Source organism: Silene latifolia, chromosome 2, assembly GCF_048544455.1.
Source record: "Silene latifolia isolate original U9 population chromosome 2, ASM4854445v1, whole genome shotgun sequence".
In the NCBI taxonomy this organism is placed as follows: domain Eukaryota; kingdom Viridiplantae; phylum Streptophyta; class Magnoliopsida; order Caryophyllales; family Caryophyllaceae; genus Silene; species Silene latifolia.
Genome location: NC_133527.1, coordinates 157,560,574 through 157,583,681, shown reverse-complemented (window position 1 = coordinate 157,583,681; position 23,108 = coordinate 157,560,574). Strand labels below are relative to the sequence as shown.

The 23,108-nt window shown below is 37.3% G+C and overlaps 1 protein-coding gene across 1 annotated transcript; it reads left to right on the top strand.

Annotated features, from left to right (window-relative positions):
* The first annotated feature begins 8,443 nt into the window (after window positions 1-8,443).
* Window positions 8,444-8,998, top strand: LOC141641502 (uncharacterized). Its single transcript, XM_074450162.1, has one exon. It carries the CDS (start codon window positions 8,444-8,446, stop codon window positions 8,996-8,998), a length of 555 nt encoding a protein of 184 aa, XP_074306263.1.
* The last annotated feature ends 14,110 nt before the right edge of the window (window positions 8,999-23,108 follow it).

Genomic DNA, 23,108 nt, shown 5'->3' with positions numbered 1-23,108 from the left:
ATGGTATTATTATGATGCAAAGTTGTGATAATGTATCCCCCTTTTTATTGTAAATAGGGCCTCCACCAAGCAAAGACAAGGGAAAAGAAAAACAAGCATGAGAAACCATGGAGAAGCTAAGGATAGCTTTTGTGGAGCTTTGTTTTTCATTGTCTTATTTTAAGTTATGTTTTGAATTTTTAGAATTTAAATTTTCCGTGTTCGACATGGAAAGGTATTTTGGATAATGGTTTGTATTTTGGATGATGGTGACTTGGTTTGCAACCCAAGTCACCCGTTTTTATCATTTATCCTTTATGTTCTAAAATTTCATCTTTGAATGCTTGCGTTTTGAAACATAAGATTATTCACTTAAAGGTGATCTAATAGACAATTATAATGACGGGTTTCATTATATGTCCACATACTTAAGGCATGTGTATGATCATTTATAAAGTGATTTTGAGTCTATGAACTCTCTTAAAGGAAAGTCTATCACCAAGAACAATTGGTCTACCTATGAGGTAGTTCTCCTTATAATTCAACATCATTAATTTGTGTCTCATATGCTATCTTTGAATGTTTAGTGTATTTATTCTAAAGATAGAGTGGGAGAAAAAAAATGAGGACACAACACACAAGGCAAGATTAAAATTGTGTACTTGTGTAAATGAAGATCTACGCAAGAGAAAATGATTTGAATGAAGGTATATCTATTTATATAGTATGCCGAATAGATGAGATCAATGGTCTCAAGTTAATTCTATATGACTGAAGAGACCAAGTGTAGTTAACATAATAGTATATTCTCAAGATAACTACACGAGGAGACCAAAAGGAAGTTTTGGAAGAAAATGACTAATGTAAAGTCTCAACAAGTTTTTTGACTGAGTTTATGAAACAATTTGACCAATAGTTTCAACCATGAGATTTACTTAAGAGCCTAAATGAATCAAAGTAACATACTAGTTATGATCGAGTTGCAAAATTGATATACCGATATCTTCAATGGCCAAAGTTTCAACCACGCAAATGTCATTGCTTAACCTCCCTATGAAATGGTTAAACCTCCTTCCAAAAGGGTATTTGCGAAGGACGTATTCTAGATATTGTTTATACTTGAATAATGACATTGCTACACATCATTATGACATGAGTGTGTTGGAGATTTAAAATCTTTTCCGTAAGGTTAAGATGAGACCACTTCAAAATAGGTATTTTGAAAGGATATGATGGGAACATATATGGTTTTATCCTAGTAACTTGGCAAAGCAATTTTATATTTCAATTCTTGAATAAATTTCGATTGAGAAGTCAATTTCGAAATATGTTGAATTGAGTGGGAGTTAGGAAAATCTCATGTGAAGACATGGAATTTAGTGGGAGTTATCATCTTTTGAATTTTTACGACTCATCACTCATTAAAGAATGACGAGCTAATACCTTCTTTCATAAAGAAGCAATTGAGTTTTCAATTCTGGATGAAAATGGACAATGATGAATCCAACTACATCGAGGGATGTTGGATTAGTATTAAGAGATACACATCGTGTCAACTTACACATAGGTTATTCATATGAATGAAAATGGGATTACCATTAGCAGTCATGGTAGATCATTGAACCTAAGAACAGTTGATTTCATGATTATCAATAACTAATGTTTCCGCCATTAGAATAATCATGTACATGTCCAATAATGAATCATATGCATAAGAGCATGATGAATGATTTGTGAGCCATAATAGAAACGTCATGAATTCTCGAGTAGAATCCGATGAGCGATTTCAGTGATTGACGGAATGTTCTATTGTGTGTCAAGAGGTTGCACATATTGTAGAAAATCCGAGCACATATGAGGATTTATGAGAATCCCAAATCTTTCAAGCCTAGAAAGAGAAATGAGAAGTTTTGGAAAGATGCTTGGTTGAATAAGAGGTTATTCAAGATAATCTTTCCTAGTTAAGCTAGGACTTGTGAGAAGTACTAAGCTAAATAATCTTGTCAATTGTTACAAGATACTACAAAACATATACCTAGTGCATTATGTGTGGATGGAATACTTGATCAGTACAAGTTATATTATTCACAACAAATTCGTTCGTTATGTGATAGTCGATAAGAAAGTTCTTTCAAGTTAAAGAACCGAAACCAAGGTCGTGAACCTTGATGTGTACTTGGTAAGATTCATGCTATGAGAGAGAACATGAATGTGAAGGAGATTGCAAGTGTAAGAAGTTTGAACACATGGACACATGGGATGTTAAACTTCTATTGCAATCAATAAGTGTTTACACTGACGATATACATCACAAAGTTGTAATATGATATTGACTACCCGAGTGTGATGTCGACATTTGTCGTTTGAGTTATTATTAACTCACCTTGTACATTGTTATATCCAAACGGGTTGTAGAGACAATTGAACCCCGTTAAAGTGAACATGGATTAACATTGTTTTTTGCCCATAGTTACTTATATGAGGTGACGTCTCGAAGTGACTAGAGTGTGATGCGATTGATGGCAAGTTCAAGTGCCATAGAGTCATGTGAGATGACTAGTCGATCACATAGGCAGACTGTTAGGAACTTTTTGTCGGGCCTAATGACCGCTTATAGAGTTCTGGAAAATTTATATAGCCTGGTCGTGGCGAGAGCTACTATAGTATTCAAATGAGTCGATTCGTTTGACTAAAGACTATTCTCCAAAGATGGCACAGTTTCAGATTAACTTTGATTTGTGTTACAACGACCTTCGTAAATGGGGTCAAATGGGCATATTTTGGGTTATTATGGCTGTGGTTAGTCGAAGGGAATGAGTGCGATAGGAATTGTCCACCCCTAGTCAGGGTTATAACAATATCTCAGGGCCACTCGAGGAGTAATGAACTGGAAATGCGTGGCCACGCTCGGATGGCATCCAGAGTGGATGAATCCGGTCAATCAGTTATTCTCCAGATCGAGGAAACCACTCTCGATATGATCACTTGCAAGTACGACCTGAAAGACACCTTGCATTGAGTGGGAGATAGTAATAGGACAAGAGAATTGGTGACGCACACTTGTCGAGGACAAGTGGGAGATTGTTGGAATATGTGTCCTCCGACAATAATGCGATCACGACTATTGATCATGATGATCACATGTTTAAGTCTCATTAAAATGAATACAATTGGGAAGTAATATTGTTACTGTCAACTGGTCAACATATATCGGTAATGATTGGCTGACTAGAGTTTGACATTACTGTCGTGAGACGGTGGTGATCAGTTGACCCCCTAGGTCATACCTAAAGGGCAATACTCTTAATTAATTATTTAATTAATCGTATAACGTTACGAGTTAATTAAATTACTTGAAAATTGACGGACGATTTTGGAAGTAAAATTTACGTATCATATTGAAATGTGATTAAATATAATACGGTCTGAGTAATTGAATTGTATCATTACTCGGATGAAATAAATTGTTTAATGTAACAATTAAATTTGAATGAATTGTTATAAATACAATCTGTTGTGATTTATAAATGGTAAAATATTTTGGCACAAGTAATTATGAAATTACTAAGTCGATTTTTGTATGTGACGTATTTTTATTAATACGTTGATTTTTAATATGTTAAAAATTACATAACAAATTTATGTCACATATGACATGTGACATATTGACAATTGACAAATATAATATGGATTCCATATTACCAAATGGACCGAAATATAGGAAGAGGATTAAGCTAATTAATTGTTTAATTAGTAGCTAAACATAATGATTGGTTTGCTTTAGTAGCCATGCAAGCCTATGGTGCATTGTGAAGACAAATAAGTCCATGCATTGGCTTCCCTTTATTCCTCCTCTTACACGGTTTTGGGAAGAAAAACTCATCATTGTTTTTCTTATAATTTTACCTAATAATATACTAAGTGTTATGTATTATTATTCATTCTACTTATCATCCAAAATATAAGTTCTAGTGAGAAGAAATTTCCTCCTCTTTCTTCTCTCATAAAACCGAAATATTCAAAGTGTTAAAAATATTTTGGTTCAATTTTCTACTTGATTAATATTATACTAGTATTTGTAATATTAATTAAAATTAAGAGGAGCCTTGGGTATAAAGCTTGGGGAGAGATCTTATACTTAGATCTTGTTCATCCATAAGGAAAAGCTCAAGATCAAAAGAGAAAGGTGATCTCTTTTGTGCCCTTAAATCCGAAATTAACAATGTAAGGACATGATTTCTCTTCTATTATATTTTTGTTTGCATGCATAAAATCTGTTTTAATTTTATGACAAATTAATTAGACATATATGAGTATGTTAGTATGTATATGAATCTACATATCCTTCAAATGCTACCTTGATCACCCTAATACCTAAGGTAGAGAGACCTGAGACTGTTCTCCAATACAGACCTATAGCCTGCTGTAATGTGCTTTATAAATGTATTTCTAAAGTGTTATGAAACAGATCGGCCCTCATCTTACCTGATTTAATCTGTCCCACCCAAGGAGGTTTTATTCAGGGAAGAAGCATTATGGACAATATTTTGATTTGCCAGGACATTATCAGATTGTATGAAAGGAAGGCTAGTTCTCCCAGGTGCTTATTCAAACTAGACCTCTAGAAGGCATATGATACAGTGGAGTGGGGTTTTTTGGAGCAAATGCTCAAGGCTATGGACTTTCCCGATCAGTTTACTCATTGGATCATGCAATGTGTCACAACAGCTAGTTATTCTTTGACACTTAATGGGAACCTCTTTGGTTTTTTCAAAGGTCAAAGGGGGCTACGGCAAGGAGATCCCCTATCCCCCCTGTTCTTCACTATTTGTATGGATTACTTATCTAGACTCTTAAGCTACTTAATTGAGAGTCCAGATTTTCATTTCCATCCTTTATGCAAGCCTATGAAATTATCTCATCTAATGTTTGCTGATGACTTGTTGTTATTTATCAAAGGGGATGCTCACTCTATGATGACTCTGCTTATTTTTTTTTGGGTGAAATGTAAGCATTCCATTAATAACCGTAACAAAAGTTACAACACCGTTTTTTTAGTTACACAACAGTTTTAATTCCTAAGTAGGAATCTACATATGCAATTTAACACTACTTAGCCACATAACATCTCAACTTGCTAAATTAGGCTGAAGCCGTGAACTAACTCGCATTTTAAGTAACTTCATTATCTGTGAGACAACTAGAGTAGGCCTAAGGATACAGCCAGCAACTCTAGCCTGATTACGCTGGATCCATATGTGATAATGTGCTGCAAGAATAGCACATAGCAGGACCCCTTTCTTCAACTTTGAATGCTGCCCAGAATCAATCACGTATACCAAGTCAGTTGCAGGAAGAGCAACATCCAACAGTTGACCAAGCTCATTAAAGATCTTTCTTGCGTATTCACATGTCTGAAACAAGTGAATATGATTTTCAATCCCCTTGCCACAAAGTAAGCAGTCAACATCAGCAGCTATACCTAGTGACAAAAATTCTCCTTGAGCGAAGCGCCTCTCTAGCCACAAGCCAAGCTATAAATTGATGTTTAGGGATACACCAAGCATTCCAGATCTGTTTGTGCCATGTTACAGTCTGGAATTTCTGTCTGAGAAGTTCATAACCACTTTGATTTGTATAGCCTTTAGTATCTAATACCCATTGCCCATTGGAATAACCAGCAGCCAGTTTATCCTTGATCCTACAAACTGACTTCCAACCCCAACTGATGTCAGTCACAGGTTGATAATCATCCCAGCTTTGGCCCTTTAAGTAGATTTGATTAACCCACTTCACCCACAGTCTATCTGGATTGTAATATATCCACCATACTAATTTGCCCATAGATGCAATGTTCCAGACATGACTGTCTCTAAGTCCCAGTCCCCCTCAGACTTGGGGGAGCATATTTTCTCCCAACTCACTCTTGGACATCTGATAAAGTCAGGCCCTCCATCCCATAGATAATTCCTACATATGGAATTGACTTTGTTGAGCACACCCTTAGGTATAACAAAGATATTCACCCAGTAGTTATAAAGAGCAGTGAGGACAGAGGACACTAACACCAATCTCCCAGAGTATGACAATTTTTTGGAACCAAAACTTCTTATATGAGTGATTAGTTTCTCCACCAGAATACTACAATCCATTTTAGACATTCTGCCACAGGTAATGGGAACACCAAGATACCTGAAGGGCAGGAGACCTTCTTGAACCCCAGAAATTTGTAGTATCTCATGCTTAACATCACTAGGGACCCCATTAAAAAAAGCATTAGTCTTGGTAGGATTCATTTGGAGACCAGAGGCATGAGAAAAGATGGAGAAGGATCTCAAAATAACCATAATAGACTTCACACCTCCTTTGCAGAATAGTAAAAGATCATCAACAAACATCAGGTGGGACAATCTCAAGGGACTACAAAGAGGATGGAATTTGAAAGGAAAAGTAGCAGTGCTATAGGCTAAAATCCTACTCAAATACTCCATAGCTATAGTGAAAAGAAGGGGAGACAGGGGGTCTCCCTGCCTCAGACCTTTAGCCCCCTTGAAATGTCCAAAAGACTCACCATTAAGAACAAGAGAGTATGAAGCAGTTCTTGTGCACTCCATGATTAGATGAATAAAGAAAGGGGGGAAGTTCAAGTAGGTAAGCATTTGTTCCAAGAAATCCCAATTAACTGAGTCATAGGCTTTTTTTAGGTCAACTTTGAGCATAAACCTAGGTGACACAGACTTCCTCTTGCCTATGCTCATTTCTATTGTGAAGGCACGTTTGATCATACACCTTGTGTGGTGCAAGAACAATATAATGGACCTAAGAAGAGGAGAAGCTTCAAATACCTCAACATGTGGAGTCAATCTGTTGATTTCAAATCGTGTGTCCAAGAGCATTGGAGTAAATATTGCCTGGGACCAAAATGTACAAGTTAGTTCATAAGCTTAAAAATCTTAAAGGGCCACTTAAGAGTCTCAATAGGAATGACTTTGATGATATTGAGAACAATGCTGCCAGAGCTAGGATGTATCTTGAATCCATTCAGGAGAAGTTAAGGATTGATCCCAACAATCCTGATCTAATTCATATGGAAATTGAAGCTGCTAGCAGTGTGAGATTTTTGGAGGATGCTTGCTATACCTTCTTAGTTCAGAAATCCAAAGTCACATGGGTGGATAAAGGTGACTGCAACAATAGATACTTCCACAGTGTGATCAAAACAAGGCAAGTGAGGAGTAAAATTATGAAAATTGAGGATACTAAGGTTGTGCTGTGTGAAGATATCACTCAAATTCAGAATGCTTTTATTGACTTCTACACTGATTTACTTGGCACCAGTTCACCTGTTACAAAAGTTTCTCAACATGTGGTTCAGTTGGGTAATATTTGTTCTGAGGATCATCATGCTCTCCTGCTTTCTCCCATCACCAATGATGAGATAAAACAGGTATTATTTTCTATTCCCCCCCATAAGGCTGCAGGACTTGATGGGTACTCCAGTGGGTTTTTTAGGGATTCCTGGGACATTGTGGGTCCTTCTGTGTGTGAGGCCATTCATGATTTTTTCCACAATGGTCAGCTTTTAAAACAACTTAATCATACTCTTGTTACCTTAATCCCTAAATGTGACTTGCCCAAAAATGTTACACAATTTAGATCCATTTCTTGTTGCAATGTAGTGTATAAGTGTATTTCTAAGTTGTTCTGCAACAGGCTAGCTCAAATTCTTCCTCATATTATTAATGATGACTCTGCTTAGGACCTTCTCTACCTTTTCCAAATCCTCAGGACGAAGCATGAGCAAAGGCAAATCTAATGCATATTTCAATGGAGTACTAACAGGGCTTAAAAATGAGATTTTGCAAATTTCTGGGATGGTGGAGGGTAAGTTGCCTTTCAAATATCTAGGGGTCCCCATAAAGACCACTAGAGTTAATGCTCAAGATTGCAAACCCATTATAGATAAAGTTTTGGAGAAAATTAAGGGTTTGGGAACTAGGAAATTGTCCTATGCTGGTAGATTGGCTCTTGTGAAGGCTGTCCTTAAAACTCTACATAATTACTGGGCTACTATGTTCATTTTGCCAAGTGGAGTTATAACAAGAATTGAGGCAATTTGTAGGAATTTCCTCTGGGATGGAGGGGCTGATTTTACTAGATCACCTCTAGTTTCGTGGGAGAAAGCTTGCAAACCTAGAAAGGAGGGAGGTTTAGGCCTGAAAAATGATGTGATTTGGAACAAGGCAGCTGTGGGAAAATTAGTCTGGTGGATCTATACTAAACCTGATCATCTATGGGTCAGGTGGGTGAATCATACTTACATAAAAGGGTTGCCTTGGCTGACTTATACCCCCCAGCCAATTCCAGCTGGTATTGGAGGAGGATTTGTCGAGTCAAGGATCTGTTACAAGAAGCCTACCAGCAGAATACTTGGTCTATACAACCGCACAAAGAATACAGCATAATGAAAGGCTACGAGCTCCTAAGGGAAAAAGACCAGGAAGTCAGGTGGCATGGTTTGGTTTGGAACAAATGGAATGTGCCAAAACACAGTTTCATGGCATGGGTATACCACCACAACAATATGAATACTATGGACAAGCTTTACAGGTTACACATCAGCGAAGAGGATACCTGTTGGATTTGTAGGAACTCCACGGAAACAATTGAACACTTGTTCTTCAGCTACGGTTACAGTCAGTCGATCACATCCAAAATAGGGAGATGGCTTGAGGCTTCTATTCCATGCCTCGACCTTCTGAAATGGCGTTTGGAGCTCATGGGCTCTAAAACCAGGAAAGGTATAGTGAATGCTACCATCAATAGCTGCATATATCATATTTGGAGGCAAAGAAATCAGAGTAAACATGAGAACTCAATCATCCGTCCAGAAAAGGTAGCAACTCAAATTATTAAGGAGATGAGACAGAGAGTTAATTACCTGACTAATGGGACAGTGAAGGAAAAGGATCGAGCATTCTTGCAGAAGATCAATGGAGCGCATCATCTTGACTGGTGATGTAAGAGAGGAAGAGATAGGGTTGAGGATAATTGGGGATTTTGGGGAGAATAGGGATTGGTTTTATCGAATCTTCATATCTGATTTTGTTTGATGTTACGGTTTTTGTTGTTGGTTTTCAGTTTGGGCTGTCTAATTGATAGCCCATTGAAAACTTGTATGGTCTCGTTTTTTTTTGTTATATAATACTTACCTTTTAACAAAAAATAAAATAAAGACAATAATAAAAGCCAAGCTTCATTGGTAGCTACTCCTAACTCCTTCATGATTTCTCAAGCTTGCTTCTCTTTTCCCTTGTCTTTGCTTGGAGGAGGCCTTATTTACAATAAAAAAGGGAATACATTATCACAACTTTGTATCAAAATACCATAGTTGAATTAGAAACATAAAAGAAAGGATAGTCATTTACCTACTGGAGTGATCTTTCCAGCTTTGATGTCACCAAGATACTTGGAACAATTCCTTTTCCAATGTCCAACACCATTACAATAATGGCATTTATCAAGAGGACCCTTCTTAGTCTTGGAAGTGCTAGCTTCAAAAGTCTTAGCCTTGGTGAACATGGGAACTTGCCTCTTACCCTTTTTCCCATTCTTCTTGAACTTCCCCTTGCTCTTAGTGCTTATATTAAGCACATCCTTAGGTGGGTTAACATTTAGCCCCATGTCTCTTTCGACTTGCACAAGTAACTTGTGTAACTCTTCAAGAGACACGCCCTTGTCTTGCATATTGAAATTCACCCGGAATTGTACATATGCTTTGACTTTGGATAAGGAGCGAAGAATCCTATCAACAATGAGCTCCTTGGGGATTTCAACCTTTTGAATTTTCAATGTCTCGACAAGCTCCAACAATTTGAGCACGTGAGGGCTAACCTTTTGGCCCTTCTTGAAATCGAGATCAAATAATGCCGAGGCCGCCTCATATTGGATGATCCTCGGTGCTTGTGAGAACATTGTCACAAGTTTAGAATAGATTTCATAAGCGGTGCCCATTTTAAAGGATCTCCTTTGGAGATCCGCCTCCATAGCAAAAATCAACACATTTTTCATAGCGGCAGACTCTTTTTGGTAAGCCTCATATGCTTCCCTAGTGGCGGCACTCGACCTAGCATTAGGTTCGGGTGGAGAGGCCTCAATGAGGTAACGAAGCTTGTCGTCACCTTGGGCGGCTAATTTGAGTTGGGCATCCCAATCGGAGGAATTTGACCCATTCTTTTCAAGTTTACAATGATCCATGAAGGATCGGAGCCATGAAACATTAGTGAGAGTGGTGGCGTTGGTGTTTGGTGCGGCCATTTGTTATGAGAAATAAAAGTGGTCTACAAAACAAAATAGAAAGAATAAAACACTTGTCGTTTTTCAATAATAATAATAAAACTCATAAGTTGTAATTTAAACAATTTTTATACTCCCTCCTATTCTATATATTCTTCCCTATTTCCATATTCGATTATTCGGGTTTTCTTCCCTATTTCCTTTTTTAGGTTGATTTGTGTGGTCCAAATTCAATGGCATGTGGGGTAGGGTGTATTGTGTGGTCCAAATTTAATTTCTTATTTTTTGAGGCAAAATGAAAGGGGAAGAATATATAGAATAGGAGGGAGTAGCATTTATCTAGTGACCTCTACCCAACTTGATAAATGATTCCAAGATCCAAATTCATATTAACTTGGGCACGGTAGGGCCGATTCATCCCTTATTAATATAACTCGGTGGATTAACTCTTTAATCGATTCTACTTTTAGAACTCTTGGTCGATAAAATTACATTAATATTTATGTTTAGCCCAAAACACATCCGGCAATGGTCGAGAATACTTTTGTTGAGTTCAACCCAAATTTCGAATAAATGTGTCCATGATCCAAATCCACATCAACTTGGGCACGGTAGGGCCGATTCATCCCTTATCAACATGAATTCGGTGGATAGACATTTATCACCCACTTCCCCTACGTAACAAGGTTTGTACCCCGGTATGGCCGAGCGCACTCCCTCATGAAATAGGTTTTCATGGTTTCTACTTTTTGGTAAGGCTAAGTCTCAATTGTTTATTTTAGCGAGAGGTCATGTCAATTTATTATCTATCACGTTTTAAGTGAACTAAAGCGGTGAACTACGATAATTGTAATTGACACGGTCGATAAACTCGATTTAAAATGCATGTTTAGTTATGGCGATTTAGCGATGCATGCAACATATAAATAAAATGCAAAGCATAAAAATAAAATCCTAGTATGGCCTTCCTAGAATAGTAAATCTAATAAACTATTACAAATTCGGAAACCAACACCTTTGATCCCTTGAGCTTCGGTCTTGGCACGCATTTCAAGGCAACACTTTCTTTGATGGATCGCCTTCTCGAATGGCACCGTTTTCAAGGAACTCCGGAATAATAAATTACAAAATGAATTACATAACTTCCTATTATACATTTGTAATTAAAACAAAAACAAATCTATTAAATAACAAAACGGTGATACGAGATCACAATAATTACAACCGTATCGATATTCCCATACATTTTGGGTAATACCAATTAAAACTAAGGCCATACTAAGTAAAATTACATAATTCAAAAATTACATAAAATTAAAATATGACAATCATAAATAAAATGCAGCATTATAATATGTATGAACATGCTATATTTTATGCTAAATCGCCTTTTAAGAGCCAATATCATATATTAATCGGTTTTTACTGATTTGCGTGATTTAACTTATTAAAATCACAATAATTACATAAATTCATTTTTATGTACAAGTTAATTACCCTAACCATATTAGGACTCAAAATTAGTCTCCACTAACATTTTGACAATAATTAAACTTGATTTCTTAATATTGTTCATAAATGGACCCAAAAATACAAAATTATGCTATAAATTTCAAATTAAATTATAAAAATTTTAAATAATTTCGAAATTTGAAATTTAAACTCATGAAAATTCTGGAAAAATACCATGACACTCATAATATTCAAAACTTAGGTTAAATATTTCGAAAATTTATCGAGAAAAACAATGTTGCGGTTTATCGGTTTTAACAAATATGACCACAAAAATATGAGAAAAATTATTTTCATCAACCTTTCAATTTTAGATCTGAAATATATGATAAAATGCAACATGTGACGTTGTTCCTTTAGTCATGAAGTATGTTTTAGCATTATTACTAATTATAGTCACTATTTATGTGATTTTTCATCAAAAATTCATAAATCATGCATAAAGACTTCATTATAGCCAAATATTTTACACACATCTTGTAAAATTGCATGAGACAACATACTAAATTTCTATGACCAGATTCGAAATATAACTCATATTAACCTATTTACCCATTTAAATACGATTTTTACTTGAAAAATCCATATTTCAAGCAAAACAGCTCATTTTATCATGAAAATGTACAGGCCATCAGTAGATAAGATATGTGAAAACATATCCGAAAACCGCTGAAAAATTCTAAGTTTAGATATTTTTCGTCCAAAAATGACATTTTTATCATAAAAATCACATTTTAATGCCAATATTATATAAAATGAACAATAAAATCCATAAATAAACCAAAAATGTCCTAAAATCGCTTAGGACCAGAAACTTTTAACATGCAAAATTATGTTTAGGTTTATCTTCATAAATCCAAATTAATTAGTTTTGTATGTTAATCTTATAACTCGGAAAAACCATAAACCGATTTGCATGCAAACAACCTAAGGCTCTGATACCGATTGTTAGGATTCATTAATCTCATTAGTATACATATTCATATATGAAATGAATTATTTAATCATAAAATAAAAGCTAGATCTTATGCATGCAAACTTAAACAAGATAAGAGAAGAAATCGTCTATCTTACATTGGGATTTCGGATTAATAGGGCACCAACAAATTCACCTATTTGTTAGTTCTTGAGCTTCCTTATAATGGATGAACAAAAGGTCCAAAATAGAACCTCTCCCAAATGTGAATACCCAAAGAAATCCCTCAATAAATTATATATTTATGAACTAGTAAAAATATAAGTTTTACTTAAAATATGACACAAAATATTAATTTTGTTATCTAGTATTTTTCGGCCAAGAGAGGAAGGATTTGGGAGATTTTTATTTCTCTAAGTTTTCACAAAATGTAGAGAGAATTAATATTTCTTACACTAGAAATATAATGTAAAATTGTGAATGAATAATTAGAGGAAAAACCCTCTATAATCCTCTTTAGAAAACCGGTGGGGAGGAGTGAAGGGGAGCCAATGCATGGGCTTGTGTTCTTCTCAAGATCAATGATGCGTGTCTAATATATGATGTTTTACACCTCATTTCACACGCATTTCAGAGCTCAATTGAGTAGTTTATGCTACTATTTCCCTTGTTTCGTGTATTTCTTCCTTTTCTTGTGATTTTGTAGGAATATGAAGATTTCAGTGGAAAATAAGCCGAATCCGTCCCCAAGTACTTAGCATTGCATTTGACATGGATGATTGACTCGAGGAATCAGCTTGGTGCGCGTTTCGAGGCCTAAAGATAGCAAAAGCAAGGGTGCGTACGAGTTTAACAAGCAAAGAAGCATTTCACGATATTGCAGCCTCGTTCATATGGCTATATCTCGAATTATAGAGCAGATAATCGAGTGATTCCAATTGGAGGTGAAAGCTTATCCTCTTAGCTTTCCAACGCTGTGTAGAACGCCTGATTTGACCAAGTAACGAAGAAATGGCATCTATTTTAAGATCGGTGCGCGCTGTAGGAATCGTCAGAATGCAATTCTGTTCAGCACCTTTGGTCGATCGACTGGCCTCAGTGGTCGATCGACCACCACGCGGGCTGATGCGCAAATTAAAATATCGAGAATTAGAAAGCCCAATGTATTCTTAGGTTTAGGAATAAGAGTGCGTGATATTCCTATATAACTAACCTATGTTTTCAGAATAATCATCAGTTTTCAAGAGGAGAGACATTAGGTCTCGAGTTTAGCATAGCTTACATTCAAATACTTTAGTTTCTCAATAAAGTTCTTGTTTGGCTCTCGGATTTGCTTTCTTGCTATTCAATTCGGTATTCTCTGCTCTATTTTTCAGTATTGCTTTATTTCATTGTTAGTATTAGAATTGTGTAGTTAGAATCCCGGAACCCTAGATTTAGTTTTATGCACTTTAATTATTCTAGTATTTCAATTATGAATTCTTATGCTTTAATTACGAATTTCATTGTTGTTATTATCGTTGTTATGTCTAGCTAAATCAGCCCTGCTAAGATGTAGGGGATCTATGGCGTAGATGGCATTAGAATAGGTGACCTCGCATTAGGGCTTGGTCGATCGATCGATCGCTTAACCAATCGGTCGATCGAAATGATTGGTCGATCGATCGATCGATAGGGTCGATCGATCGACTTCAACCTGGTTTTGCTTTGTTTGCTTCGTTAAGTGCTTTATCTTTCAATGAGACCGAGAGGAGACTTGACAGATGCTTAAACTTGACCATCCCGTAGATCGAGAGATAGGAATGGACAATAATTAACGAATTAAAACGACTAAATTGCTGAGATCGAGAGATAACGTGATTTAGTTTGCATTAGGAATCATTAATCAAGAACGAGAGTTAGTATTAATGAGACTTAGGGATTAGTAGCATAGGCCGAGAGGTAGCTACTATTTAACATGGACCGAGAGGACTTGTTTTCCCCATCCTTCGCGACCGTATTTCGAAGTTACCAAGGATTATGTGCCATCGCAGCTATAGTGAACCGACTGTCTTAGCATTTCTTTTATCATAGTTTACATCTTTTGCTACTTTTATTTATTTATTTAATTTATGTTATTAGTTTTAGAAATTATACATATCAAAACCCCCACAACTGTTACCCTTAGACTAAACATGAAAGCAACTATTATCTCCCTACCTCCCTGCGGATCGACCCTTACTACCGCTTGCTAGTAGTAGTTTGGTTTTATAAATATTATTTTTGATACTTACTGCGACAGGTATCATATTTTGGCGCCGTTGCCTGGGAGGTAGCGTTAGTTTTAGTTGTTTTTCATTTTAGTCTGTTTTTCGCCTCAAGGGAAGACTGAGTACCTTGAGGCAGTTCTTATCTTTTTCTTTAGTGTTGTTTATTTGCAGTACTTCAGAAGGGTGCACCCATGTTCCATTCTCATGAGCAGCAGGTGCTGTTTTGTGGGAGATGCGGCGAAGTGGGACACACATCTGAGGCATGCGGGCACCCTAAGGAGAAGATGTTTGCTTTTCATCAACTTCACTTTCGACAATTCGTATAATTACGCTCCCGCTTCACCGCATCAACCATATGTGCCTCCTTATGAAGCCCCACCACCATCCACTCCGTCACAACAAGAGTTGAAAAACGAAGTTGCGAGTTGACGAGTCTAGTGCGACTTCTTATGGTGGAGGTACGAAAAAAAGCATTGCGGCGAATCGGGCCTTAATCGCAAAGTCGATATCTCAAATTGCTACATTAGACAAGAATGCAAAACGAGATACCGAGTCAATTTCACTCTCTGAATCAGCGTATTGAGACCGTACATGCAATGACGCTGAGGAGCGGGTCTGCTCTCGATGGACCCGAGAAAGTTGCTGAAAAGGGGAAGAAGAAAAAGGGGGAGAAAAAGACGATCAACAGTAATCACAATCGATCGACTGACATACCCAGTCGATCGACCAGTCCGCGCAAAGACACAGCTTCTGTTCCTGTAGAGGTCAGTCGATTGACTGACATTCATGGTCGATCGACTGACATCGTTGCTGAAAGTGATCCAATTCGTCCTCCAATGCCAGATAACTTGAGGGATTTCTTGTTTCGGGATGAGACGACTCCGAAATTAATGAGGCAACATCCGAATGCTGATGGGTTAGTTCCGGTTCTAAGGTATGACCCTACGACGGTTAATGGTTCATTCTTAAGACGGTCTGAAGAAGGGTCAAGTTACAACAATGACAGAGTAGTCAGCCTAAGTCCACTAATGCCAGTGTGAGAGACCTAGAGGAGAGGGCAAAGCTACTTCGATGGTCCCTTATCCGAAAGGTCAGTGCCGACCAAAGATGAGGTAACATTCGATAAATTTAAAGATGTCGTGCGTAGTCTTAACGTGCAAATTCCTTTCTTAGAGCTAGTTAATCAAATACCTGCATATACGAAATTCATGAAACAGTTTCTAGCTAAGAAGAGGTCTTTGAATGTTGTGGAGTCGGTGCATTTAACTGAAGAGTCTAGTTCGTACTTAACTCACACTGCTACTCATAAACTGTCTGACCCAGGTAGTTTTTCTATCCCATGTAGCATTGGTACCTTCTCAATTGAGAAGGCATTATGTGATTTAGGGGCTAGTGTCAGTGTTATGCCTTTGAATCTGGCTAAGAAGTTAGGAATGACTAGATTTTCCATTACCGACACATGATCGTGCAAATGGTCGACCGTTACAGATTCGACCAAAGAGGGGTCTTAGAGAATGTGCCTGTTCAAATTGAAAAGTTCTTTTTCCCTGTTGACTTTGTTGTTTTGGATATTCCTGAAGATGTCAACACCCCAATTATTTTGGGAAGACCGTTTTTGCACACTGCTGGTGCAATAATTGATGTAGGGGAAAGAACTTTGAGATTTAAGGTAGGGAAGCACTCTATTATGTTTGCCCAGTCCCCTAGGAAGAAAGACCCCATGTGGCCCATGACCTGTAATATGATTTCTGAAAAGAAATTTTATTTTGTGCTTTCTGACATTCCCACTTCCTTACGTGTACCTATTCCTGTCATGACACCTCCGCCCCAGATTGGGAGCAAATTGGAGGACAATTCTCCTGTTTTGAATGTTGCAGGAACCGGTTTGGGGAAGGAAGAACCGCTCAATGCTCCAGCTGTGAAGGAGCCCATTGTTCAGAGAGGCGGTCTGGGATGTCTGAGCTATGCAACTGACGAGGAGCCAGATGAGGAGCCCAAGAAGAAGGAGCCAGTCAAAATTTCGGAGTCGGATCTTGAATGTGAGGAGCTAGAAGATGATGGCCATGCTTGGGAACATGCTAGAGATGATCCATTGAGCATCCCAGTCGGAGTAGAATGGAGTCCAGCTTCTGAGATGAGCACTGCGGAAGCTATTTCATGTAGACAGAAGCCTTGGTCGGAGATTTTCCGCAATTTCTGTTGATCTTTTCGCTTTTTGGACCTTTTTAAAGACTATTTATCGTTTTTTGTGTGCGCGAAACTTCGCTTAGTTTGGTTTGCTTAGGATTTTTATAAACTTTAGACTGTGTTTTTGGGTTTGCGCAATTTTTGGGCGCGTTATTATGTGCATTCGCAGGTTTATAGACCATAATGGCTCAATTTATTGAGCTAATTCAAGAAATCGAACTTACAAGAGATTTTCATCGATCGACCGCCTTCTTGGTCGATCGATCGATCGCTATACGATTCTGAGCTTCGTTCGTGTCAACTTGGTCGATCGACTGCCTGCTATGGTCGATCGACCGCCTTACGCTGCTGTACTTGTTATCGATCATTCCCCTGCTGTGTTTGATCGATTTGCGGAGTTAAGGGAGTATTCCCTTCACTTTATTCTCCGCTTAATTTCTGATTTCTTCTGTTTTTCTTATTCTTGCACATAATTTTGCGCTTCAACATTGTTTTCTCGAAATTACGCGCGGTACTTGTTTGTCTTTTCAGGTACTTTTTGGTAGCACTGCTGGCTACTGAAATCTCCTAGCTCACGCTGGTTTGGGGAGGTTTCCTTTTTCTGCGCTTAAAGTCTTGTGAGTTTCCGAGTTAAATTTCATGTCTTTTATTTATTTTACCGCAAAATCCCATTTCCTTTGTTATTTTCATTACATGATTTTGCACAATGGGGACATTGTGCGATTTGGTTTAGGGAAGGGTTTTGCGTCGCATATCATTTGCTTGCATTCACGTTTACATTTTGTTTTGCATTGTTTATTTCATTTCCCTTATATATACAAAATTCCAAAAAATTGAAAAATTTCATAAAAATTCAAAAAAATGCACGTTTATTTTAGCATGTAGGTTGAGTCGGAACGGTAGTATTTCTATGATGACATTGCATTTTCATCTGTTTATGCCTAAGCCTTGCTAATTGACATGTTATTAGTAGAATCAAATATGCATAATCTACGAGTTTTCGTTAAATTTCTTGCTGAACTTGAGACTTGACTTAGATTTTTGGCAAGCTACATCATATTCTGAGGATTAGAGCTTACAACTGGTGACATTCATGACCAGTTTATCTAGGATTGTGAGTAGTTACTCCTTATGAGACATGTTACATTAATATGCATAAATATGAACTTAATCTGCTTAATACCTGTATGCATTCGGTTTGTGGTTTGTTGACACATGTGGTAGAGGTTTCCCTTTATTCATTTTACCCATGAGCCTCTCATAGCCAAATTTAGCCTTTTGTCCCTTAACTACATCCTATATTTAGCCTGCCTTTGTCAAGCTAGTAGTCTTAGTTTTTTGGAATTTGTTTATTGCGGTTTGGTTATATGCTCTCCTTGAGATGATGTTGGAAAACGAATGAAGGAGGAAAAAGAATTGAAAAATGAAAGAAAGAAAAAAGAAAAGAAAAAAAAGAAGAAAAAAAATGATTCGAAAAATGAAAAAAAGTGTGATGTACTGAAGAGGGTGGTCGATCGACTGCTTCCTTTGGTCGATCGATCGATCAGAGAAAAAAAAAAGAAAAAATCACATGTTTCAATTATTATGATTTGGTGATTTTCACTCCCATGTTATCATCTATATTCTTTTGGGAGTTGACTTTTATGGAAGTTGCGAGATTTGTGCTTGATAATTAGCACCGGGTTTTATTGTTGATTTTGAGCAAGAAGTTGGATGTTGCCATATGGTTTTGTTTAGGTACTAGCTTGATCACCTATACCTCCACATTCCCATAAATGTTTTGCCTCTTCTTACCCATTACCTCACATATCCATATTCACCTCGGCATGTGTCATGGTCATCTGTTTGGTTGGAATACATATGTACGGTTGTAGAGATTATTTTCATATTAGACTGCAGGCATGTTCTTATAGGTCGTAGTTAGGTGAGTGTCAATACAAAATGAATTCTTTCTATCTATACATTTTTCACCTTGTGCTTATTTGAGTGATTTGAGCGACCCGTGAGAGTCCAATTTGATAAGTCTCTACAGTTGACGGTTCAGCAGTTTTTAACGACTTTATAACTCGTTTGCATGATTCACATTCCTAATTGATTGTTAGTTATTGCATTAAATTGGTTTAGGCTTGACAGTTTGCATTTCGCTCTGAGATTGAACTCGTTCCATTAGGTTTAGGATCGAGTCTAGTTCTTGCTTGGGGACAAGCAAGGGTTTGGTTTGGGGAAGTTTGATGCGTGTCTAATATATGATGTTTTGCACCTCATTTCACACGCATTTCAGAGCTCAATTGAGTAGTTTATGCTACTATTTCCCTTGTTTCATGTATTTCTTCCTTTTCTTGTGATTTTGTAGGAATATGAAGATTTCAAAGGAAAATAAGCTGAATCCGTCCCTAAGTACTTAGAATTGTATTTGACATGGATTATTGACTCGAGGAATCAGCTTGGTGCGCGTTTCGAGGCCTAAAGATAGAAAAAGCAAGGGTGCGTACGAGTTTAACAAGCAAAGAAGCATTTCACGATATTGCAGCCTCGTTCAGATGGCTATATCTCAACTTATAGAGCAGATAATCAAGTGATTCTAATTGGAGGTGAAAGATTATCCTCTTAGCTTTCCTACGCTGCATAGAACGCCTGATTTGACCAAGTAACGAAGAAATGGCAGCTATTTTAAGATCGGTGCGCGCTGTAGGAATCGTCAGAATGCAATTCTGTTCAGCACCTTTGGTCGATCGACTGGCCTCAGTGGTCGATCGACCACCACGCGGGCTGATGCGCAAATTAAAAGATCGAGAATTAGAAAGCCCAATGTATTCTTAGGTTTAGGAATAAGAGTGCGTGATATTCCTATATAACTAACCTATGTTTTCAGAATAATCATTAGTTTTCAAGAGGAGAGATATTAGGTATCGAGTTTAGCATAACTTACATTCAAATACTTTAGTTTCTCAATAAAGTTCTTGTTTGGCTCTCGGATTTGCTTTCTTGCTATTCAATTCGGTATTCTCTGCTCTATTTTTCAGTATTGCTTTATTTCATTGTTAGTATTAGAATTGTGTAGTTAGAATCCCGGAACCCTAGATTTAGTTTTATGCACTTTAATTATTCTAGTATTTCAATTATGAATTCTTATGCTTTAATTACGAATTTCATTGTTGTTATTATCGTTGTTATGTCTAGCTAAATCAACCCCGCTAAGATGTAGGGGATCTATGGCGTAGATGGCATTAGAATAGGTGACCTCGCATTAGGGCTTGGTCGATCGACTGGCTTAACCAGTCGGTCGACTGAGCCGGTTGGTCGATCGACTGGGATAGCTGGTCGATCGACTGACTTCACGTCTAGTTTTGCTTTGTTTGGTTCGTTAAGTGCTTTATCTTTCAATGAGACCGAGAGGAGACTTGACAGATGCTTAAACTTGACCATCCCGTAGATCGAGAGATAGGAATGGACAATAATTAACAAATTAAAACGACTAAATTGCTGAGATCGAGAGATAACGTGGTTTAGTTTGCATTAGGAATCATTAATCAAGAACGAGAGTTAGTATTAATGAGACTTAGGGATTAGTAGCATAAGCCGAGAGGTAGCTACTATTTAACATGGACCGAGAGGACTTGTTTTCCCCATCCTTCGCGACCGTATTTCGAAGTTACCTAGGATTATGTGCCATCGCAGCTATAGTGAACCGACTGTCTTAGCATTTCTTTTATCATAGTTTACATCTTTTGCTACTTTTATTTATTTATTTAATTTATGTTATTAGTTTTAGAAATTATACATATCAAAACCCCCACAACTGTTACCCTTAGACTAAACATGAAAGCAACTATTATCTCCCTACCTCCCTGCGGATCGACCCTTACTACCGCTTGCTAGTAGTAGTTTGGTTTTATAAATATTATTTTTGATACTTACTGCGACAGGTATCAATCAACTAGGTTTGCATGGCTATATATTAGGTTGTAATCATTATGTTTTCCACTTAAAATAAAAAACAATATAAACCTTATACTCCCTCCATATTTTCGGCACATTTAACATAAAATGGATGGTCCATTTTATTTTGTCATTTGTCAATTGTAACATATGTGACATGTTACTTGACATATGAAATTGTAATGTATTTTTAATATATTAAAAATCAACATACTCATAAAATATGTCATATACAAAATCGACTAGTAATTCGTAATTACTTGTGCCAAAACGGTTTATCAAATTATAAATTACAACGTCTTGTATTTATAATAAATTATTCATTCAATTTCAATTTCAATTGTTTCGTAAACAATAATTTTATCCAAGTAATAAAACAATTCGATTACTTAGACCGTATCTAATTTAATCGAATTAAAATAAGACACGTTAATCTTACTCACAAATCATCCGTCACTTTTAAGCAATTTAATTAACTTGTATCGGCATACGATTAATTAAATAATCAATTAGAGTATTTCCCTATAGGTATGACCTAAGGGGATCAACTGATCACCACCGTCGCACGACAGTAATGTCAAACTCTAGTCATCCAATCATTACCGATATGTGTGGACCAGTTGACTGTAAAATATTACATCCCACATGTATTCTTAAAATGAGATTTAAACATGTGATCATCATGATCGACAGTTGTGATCGCATTATTGTCGGAGGACACATATTCCAACAGATCCGTCCTAGAAGAGGGCACTGAAATATCTGTTGTTCCTTACAACTCCATTTGCTAAAATGCCTAACATCGCTAGTCACTCGGAGCCCACCGTAGATTCCTTACCCAAAGGTTTCCTACTCCCTACTACAGACGCTGGTACCTTTGGAATTCATCCATCCTACATTCAGTTGGATGAGAAGAACCTTTTCAAGGGAGTAGCTGGTGAGATATGTGCAAGCATATGGAGTTGTTCACTGATTACTGGTCCACCATTCCTTTAGTTGCTGGGGTGACACAAGATACGGTCAAGGAAATTCTTTTTCCTTTTTCTTTGACTGATGACGCCTCGGATTGGTTGAGAGATTTGGATATAGGGAAGCTACTGGTGTTACTAATTGGAATTCCCTTGCTTTAGCCTTTTACAGAAGGTACTTTCCACCACAGCGCACCAACGCATTAAGAGGCCAAATCACTACTTTCACACAATTGGCTACTGAAAATTTGAGTGAAGCTTGGACTAAGTTCAAGAAGCTCGTTCGCTCTGTACCTCATCATGGTTTCCAACGATGGTTCTTGTGCAACCAATTTTACAATGGGTGGTATGCCGATCAAAGAGCCATATTGGATGTTGCAGCTAAAGGGAGATTTCATAAAAATATTGAAGACAATAAGGGATGGCATCTAATTGAAGACATCGCAATTCATGTAGCTGAGTATGGGAATCCCAGAGGAGGTAGGAGAGTGAACGAAAGAGATGGTAAATCCCTTGTAGCTAAGGTGGAAATTCCTAATGACGGGTGTGACAAGTCGGAGAGTCCGCACATTTCGGGTGATCATGAGCAGGTCCATGCCATGATTGAGAAGGAGGTGTTTTGTGGTAGATGCGGTGCGGAAGGACATGATCCTATTACTTGTATGGCAGAAGTAGAGCGAGTCCATGCTTACCAACAATATAAGCAAGGAACTCCATTCTCTAAACTTTATGAAGATTTAGCCACACCAAGTACGTCTAGTCCTATCAGTTCGATGCCGCAACAAGAGAATTCTTCTTTTAAAATTACAGAGATAGCGGAGTTGAAGTCTTTGGTGCTATCTTTAGCATTTCAACTCCAAAAAAATGCGAAAGAAAATGAGAATTTGATTGAGAAGTTGAAAGACCAATTCGCGCAATTTGCATCCGAAAATCAATCACCCTCTTGCGACCTGATTAATGCAATTAATCTCCGAAGCGGTCTTACTTATGACAGACTGATGTGGCCGGAAAATGCTGATTTACCTGCTGATGGAAATCCGGAAACTGTTCTGGAAGAGCAAT